The sequence below is a fragment of the Triticum dicoccoides genome, chromosome 2A (genome assembly GCF_002162155.2).
Source record: "Triticum dicoccoides isolate Atlit2015 ecotype Zavitan chromosome 2A, WEW_v2.0, whole genome shotgun sequence".
In the NCBI taxonomy this organism is placed as follows: Eukaryota; Viridiplantae; Streptophyta; class Magnoliopsida; order Poales; family Poaceae; genus Triticum; species Triticum dicoccoides.
This window is the reverse complement of record NC_041382.1, coordinates 716,842,343-716,848,877: the sequence shown is the minus strand read 5'-3', so window position 1 is coordinate 716,848,877 and position 6,535 is coordinate 716,842,343. Positions and strand designations below refer to the sequence as shown.

The 6,535-nt window shown below is 53.4% G+C and overlaps 2 protein-coding genes across 2 annotated transcripts; one reads left to right on the top strand and one right to left on the bottom strand.

Annotated features, from left to right (window-relative positions):
• The first annotated feature begins 254 nt into the window (after window positions 1–254).
• LOC119352029 (26S proteasome regulatory subunit 6B homolog) lies at window positions 255–1,625 on the top strand. Its single transcript, XM_037618780.1, has one exon. It carries the CDS (start codon window positions 255–257, stop codon window positions 1,623–1,625), a length of 1,371 nt encoding a protein of 456 aa, XP_037474677.1.
• Window positions 1,626–4,120: 2,495 nt separating this feature from the next.
• LOC119352028 (benzyl alcohol O-benzoyltransferase-like) lies at window positions 4,121–5,594 on the bottom strand. The gene is made up of 2 exons (XM_037618779.1): window positions 5,151–5,594; window positions 4,121–5,064 (listed from the first exon to the last, which is right to left on the bottom strand). Exons 1-2 carry the CDS (start codon window positions 5,592–5,594, stop codon window positions 4,174–4,176), a joined length of 1,335 nt encoding a protein of 444 aa, XP_037474676.1. The 3' UTR covers window positions 4,121–4,173.
• Between the last annotated feature and the right edge of the window lie 941 nt (window positions 5,595–6,535).

Genomic DNA, 6,535 nt, shown 5'->3' with positions numbered 1-6,535 from the left:
GTTCCCCTGCCCGAAGGAAAGCATACCCACAGTCGGAGCAGCGCCAAATCTGAAAAATAACTGAATTCAACTTCCTGTTTACTTCGGACTGGACTTCCGAGCCGGCCGGCTGGTTTTCATCGAGTGCCTATAAAAGAAGGGCTCTCCCTTCCGATTTTCATCGAGTGCCTGCAGCGACTAGAGACAATCTATTTCCATCGATCGTGTCATGAGCCAGCGACCTAGTACGACGATCAGGAACTTGTAGTACGCCGATGGCCGCGTCAGCCAAATCGCTCCACCCGACACCGTCGGACCTCACCGTGCAGCAGTGCCACTATCCCTGCCCCTGCGACGTCGAGTATGATGATTCGGTGGAACTGTCCTTGCCTCCGCGACCGCCGATCCCCAGGGAGCTCATGGACGATTTGGGCATAGGTTTGGACACCGGCGACGTCGGCGAGAACGCGGACCTGTTCAGGCAGTTCATGGCCCTGGAGAAGGAGCTCGACCTGCTTGAGTGCGAGGAGGAGGACCTGCGGATCGAGATCGCGGACCTGCTGCCCATGGTTCGGCTCATGGAGGCAGAGCACGAGTACCAGCACAAGACCAAGTGCGGCGGCGCCCTAATCGTCGGCCACGTCGTCGAGGTTGTCGACGAGGGCCACGCTGTCGTGACCACCAGCGCCAGGCCCTTCGCCTTCTGCGTGCCCGTCCTCGGCGACGTGGACCGCGCGCTCCTCAAGCCATCGGCCAACGTCGCGCTGTCAATGTCGAACCTCGCGGTCGTCCAAGTGCTGCCGGCGGACTCCGGCTGGACCGTGCCCCTCGTCAATGCCACCGAGAGGCCGAGCGTCACCTACGCGGACGTGGTCGGGTGCGAAGAGCAGAAGCGGGAGGTGCTCGAGGCCGTGGAGCTGCCGCTGACGCACCCGGAGCTGTTCGCCCGTGCCGGCGTGGAGGCGCCGCGCGGCGTGCTCCTGCACGGCCCGCCGGGCACCGGCAAGACCATGCTGGCCAAAGCCGTCGCGCATCACACGTCGGCGGCCTTCATCCGCGTGAGCGGCTCGGAGTTCGTGAACAGGCACCCGGGCGAGGGGCCCAGGATGGTCCGCGAGGTGTTCCAGGCCGCCCGCGAGAACGCGCCGGCCATCATCTTCTTCGACGAGGTGGACGCGATCGCGGCGGCGCGGACCGACTCCGACGACGCCTCGGCCGCCGACCGCGAGGTGTACAGGGTGCTGCTGGAGCTGCTCGCGCAGATGGACGGCTTCGACCAGTGCCCCGACGTGCGGGTGATCATGGCGACCAACCGCGCCGACGCGCTGGACCCGGCGCTGCTGCGGCCGGGGCGCCTGGACCGCAGGGTGGAGTTCCCGCTGCCGGGGAGGGCGCAGAAGCGGCGGCTGTTCCAGGCGTGCACGGCGGGGATGCCCCTTGACGGCGGCGTCGACCTGGAGGACCTGGTGGCCCGGCACGAGGAGATGAGCGCCGCGGACATCGACGCCGTGTGCCGCGAGGCTGGCATGCGGGCCGTGCGCGACCGCCGGTGCGTGGTGACGCGCGAGGACTTGGAGGAGGGCTACCACGCCGTGGCCAAGCATATCGACCGCGGTGCTGACCAGTTCGCGTTCTACAGCTTATAGTAGAAAAACTTGTTCCGTCGTGGTCATTTTTGTTCAGCTTCTCAGACCAAACGGGAGTCATGTATTCACGTTTACACCTGTTGAGCTGTAGAGACATGCTTGCTCGCTGTAGGTTGGGTGTTCGATTATACATCTATACTCGGTCCTCCTCTCATATTTTAGGTCAAAATTTGGTCATGTATATAACGAAATTGCTAAATTTCGACTTCTCAGTCCATTGAGACTTAAGTGTCGATGCTTTATTCATGAATTCTTACGTGAAGATCTGTGTAATTTTTTGTAAAAAAAAGTCCATTGAAACTCATATTTTTTATAATTTTTTGGAAGATCACGCCCTTTCGTCCCCATCACATCTTTTATGTTTTGCGTTTCGACCTGAATAAAATGACCGATGCCGAAGCTCCCCGGCTCGCCGCCCTCGTTCCCAGGCAGCCACACTGACCGTCGCTTGTAGTTGTAGCAAAACGTGCAACCGGTTTTAGCTCTTTTTCGCCGGCCGGCGGGGTCTCGTTCTTCAACTCCTGTGTCGCCCTAGGTTGCAGCATACGTCGTTTACGGTTGTAGCTCCCGCCGTGGACGCTTCTAGCTTGCTGCACCCCCATGGTCCCGCTTCTGGTCTTCAAGCTCTGACAAAAATGCCGCCCGTGGCCGCCGTGGCCGTTTGTAGCACCGTTGATGCCGTTCTAGCAAAAAACTTGTTGCACCAAAAATTGCCACCTCGTAGTAGCACCGAGTTCCAGCCGGTTCCAGCATCCCCTCGCCATGATTCCAGCATTTTGCCACCGTGGTTGCAGCAAACGTCGGCGTGGTCACCGTCGGGAGTTGCTGCTTCCAGCATCTCCCGCCCATGGTTCCAACGTCTGCGCCATGGATCTAGTATCCGCACTCCACGGTTGCAGCACCGTTGTCCCCTTGTGGTTACCATGGAAGCTCGGACACTACTCATGGTCGCGGGAATTGCCAGATGCAGTTCCAGCATCTGGGCATGGCAGTGCCAGCATGTTAGGTGCATGGTTGCAGCACGTGGACCGTGCGAAGATGCAGCTGTAGATGGCCCTCGGCGTCAATGGTGGAAAGAGGGGAAAAGAGGAAAGGCTTGCCAAAGAGGTAGAAGAGTAGCAAAGGGGATTCGCCGGTGGTGGGGCTCATCAGAGCTTGGATGTGGCGGCGCAAGCAAGAGGTGAGGAGGCGAGGCAAGAGGACCAGCGCTCTTGGGGAAAAGAAAGCAAGTTGAAGAAATCGGTAAGTATGTGCGTGAATTGTGTCGATGAGTGGTACATGGATAAGAACGTGTATGGTGCGCGTGCGACCCACAAACGCAGAGTGTGTGTGCATGTCTGCGAGAGAAAAAGAGCGAGCGCCACCGGACGATTGAAACGTTTCCCATTTTTTTTTGAACTAATTATCTCTCTTCTATATTGGTCTCCCCTAGCTACAAGGGCGTGACTAGGTCTCGATTAACTAAGATTTAACCAAGTGTCAGTCAAGTGATATAACATGTAAAAAAATCATAGCAGAAAAGTTTACACCGATGTCAATGTAAGATCTCACGAATATAGTATCGACTAAGACATAACCAAGTCCCAGCTGAATAAGATTTAGCAACACTATTACAACAATGCATCAACCTCCACCGCGCTCCGCTGCATCCTTTTATTTTTGAGAAAATACGTTATATAACATTGTTTTAAATACTGTTTTCTTATTTGACACCGCAAAACTTTTAATTCCCTATCTAACATTGTGTCTAAATTTTATGTTTTTTATGACACGTCCGTCCATTTTGAGCCTTAACGGTGTCAAATGATACCTGAAAAGACCCATTTGCCCCTCATTGGTTTGTGACCAAAATTTTGGGTGGTAGTTTTGCTTTAGCATGTGACTCTATCTGGATGGTGTTCGACGCAAGTTTGTACCAAAGAGATATTAATTACTGAAATTTTTTCTTGAATGCGGAATATACAGGGAAGGAAAGTTGCCTCAGTACATGCATCCAATGGTCAGCCGAGGCCGAGGCACAACCTCGAGCCTGGTGTTCATCAATGTGGTCGACTGCATGAACTCTGGCCCGCCAGCCACCATCATGACCAACCGCGGCGCTCCGCACAAGCTGTCTGAAAGTGTTTGTTCCCTGTATGGCTAAATACACGTAAAATTGCGGCCATATATCACATGAGGGGCTAATAGTCTTTTTCAGGTGTCATTTAACACCATTAAGGCTGTAAATGGATGGAAGTGTTACAAAAAAATTAGTGTTAAATAAGACAACAAATTTTAAGACAATGTTAAATAAGAAATTCTCTCTTTATTTTTCATCCGGGCTTATTGTTTCGAAAAAGAGGGACAAGAAACCTGGCTTATTTTTCAGTTTAGGAATTTTCTAGGGCTGTTTAATACTATAGTTTGTTTAATTCATATATAGATGTTTTCTAAGAATGTCACATCTAATCTCCCGCAAATAACGTAGCAACAAGGAATAAAAAGAAATTGAGACAAAAAAAAAAAACATAGTGAACATCATATTAGATATGTCACATCTAGGTCTGTGCTAAACAGACCCAACTATACTCTCTTTGAGCAAGCTCTGGATCTCCGCCGCGAACTTCTCCATGGCCATGGTTGGCAGTGCGACCGGCACTGCCACCGCATCCGCCCCGTCGCTGTTCTTGACTGCCACAAAGAAGGCGCTCCCGAACTTGATGCCAGAGGGCCCGCCGTACACCGGCTCGCCCCACCCGAAGTCCACACGTTGGAACCCAACGTGCCGGAGGTCAGACAGAAGGAACATATTTGCCCTGGCCAAAGGCGGCCGCCCACGGAGCACCAGAAGGTCCGCCGTGGAGCGCATATACTCGGGGGTCACCGACGCCTTGGCCTCCCGCACCTGCTCCACCACCTCCGCCAACGAGCAGCTGAGCAGCGTGCCGGCGGCCATCACCACGGTGACGTACGCGCAAGCGAAGCCGTCGTAGCCGGCGGGGAGGCGCAGGGCGGTGCTGTGCCTCCTCACGCTGACGACGGTCACCAGCCGTGCCTCCTCGTCGGACCAGAGCGTCCTCAACGCCGCCGTGCGGGCGCGCCACAGCACCGCCGCGAGCACCTCGAAGCTCGTTGCCCTGTCTCGGAGGTGAGGCGGCATGACTTTCTCGATCGCGGCGACTTCCGAAGGGCCGAACACGAAGGCGCGCCTTACAATGTCATCCTCGGTTGGTGTCTGCGTCCGAGGCACTGGATCGTACTCGCGGTGCGGGAATGCAGGCGTTGGGGGGCTTCGCGCGTCAAGAACCTCGCGAGACCAGGCAGGTGCGACGGTCGGCGCAGGAAGGCCTCGAGCGAGCTCGGCGACGGCGTTCAGGAACTGGATGAACCCCGCGGCGTCGCACATGGTGTGGTTGAAGCTATGCCACACGGCGAAGCCGCCGCACAGGAGCCGCGTCACCTGACCATCGGCAAGAAAAGTTGTTAGCCTCTAACTGTGCGTGGATAATGTGTGTGCTCACGTGCAAATATGAAATGCTTAATTACCTGAATGATCACCAGGGGGCAGTTGAGCAGAGCGCTGGAGCCGTCCACCTCGAAGCAGAGCTCCTCAATCCACGGGAATGGCGGCATCAGCCCGGGCACGTCGGCCTCGAGATCCGCCAGTCGCACGTCGGCGTCCGCCTTGACGAACGTCACCCCTTGGCCGGTGCAGTCGACGACCAGTTTCCGGTTTCCCACCTCGCGCAGCCGTCCGGCGAGTGGGTAGTAGTGCACCAGCGCCTCGGACAAGGCTCGGCGGATGATGTCCACGGGGTCGTCGCGCGCGAGCCCGCCGCGGCGGTAGAAGAAGATGCCGCGGATGTGCGACCGCAGCTCGTCTTGGTCGTCGACGTCGGAGAGGCGCTTCTTCTCGCGCGGTGTCCTCGGCGAGGCTGGGCCGACGAGCACGGGCTCTCTCCAGAGCACGGTGAAGCTGAGCGTGGACATGACAGGGTGTTCTAATTTTGTTCCGTTGTTTCTGCATGGAAAAGGTATCAAGTGTCCGGAGTCTTGTGCCAATGTACTGTTACACACGCGCCGTTCGTTCCTAATCCATTACTGTACTGTTACACCTTTGCCAAATGCCTCGGACCAATCGTTCCTAATCCATGTACTGTACTGTTACACCCCTTCACCCTTGGGCACGTGTAGGCTCAGGTCATGGGTGCTGTAATCATCGAAACATTCTCATCAAGATAACAAATAACAATAATGCTACACCTACGGAGAATATATAAATGATTTACTTGATTTTTCAAACTAAATTCTCTCTCTCCCACCTAAATTCAACGGAAAAACTAACGCCCACACGTGTGGGCATTTGCACATCGCTTACACGTGTGGGCGTTTGCACATCGCCCACACGTCTCCATCACCACTCATTTTCCCACGTATGAACAGATCACATCAGCAGATTTTTTTTGGTTTTCGGCTTAAAAATGTTTTATCTCCTAATTAAAAAAGCGAATTAAATTTTTTTTTCATCATTAAATCCGTCTCGACGAGATCTTCAAAACTAGACCCCATGTTGATGGCAACTCCAGTACTTTGACCATGAAAATATTTTTTTTGTATAAACCATGGCAATTTTTTAAGTGCATGTATCATGGCAATTTTAGTTTATGGTGCATGACAAGTCTAGTTTCTTAATTCCCCGTTTTATAATATGTCAAAATTTACTTTTAAATATAGAAAAAAATAGATGAAACATATCATGGCAACTTCAGTGTAAATATAATGGCAATTCATGTGCAATAGACACGGCAACTTTTAACAAAAAAAAATTCGTCGAAATATATTGATATGAGATCTAGTTTCGAAGATCTCATCGCAAGGGATTTTCAATCGGATTTTTCATTTACGAGATAAAACATTTTAAAGACAGAAAA

Excerpts from the sequence above, each read along its gene's own strand:
- LOC119352029 (XM_037618780.1), top strand. The coding sequence starts at position 255 with ATGGCCGCGTCAGCCAAATCGCTCCACCCGACACCGTCGGACCTCACC.
- LOC119352028 (XM_037618779.1), bottom strand. The coding sequence starts at position 5,594 with ATGTCCACGCTCAGCTTCACCGTGCTCTGGAGAGAGCCCGTGCTCGTC. Across the intron at positions 5,065-5,150 it reads GCCCCCTGGTGATCATTCAG|GTGACGCGGCTCCTGTGCGG; the intron begins GTAATTAAGCAT and ends GCCGATGGTCAG.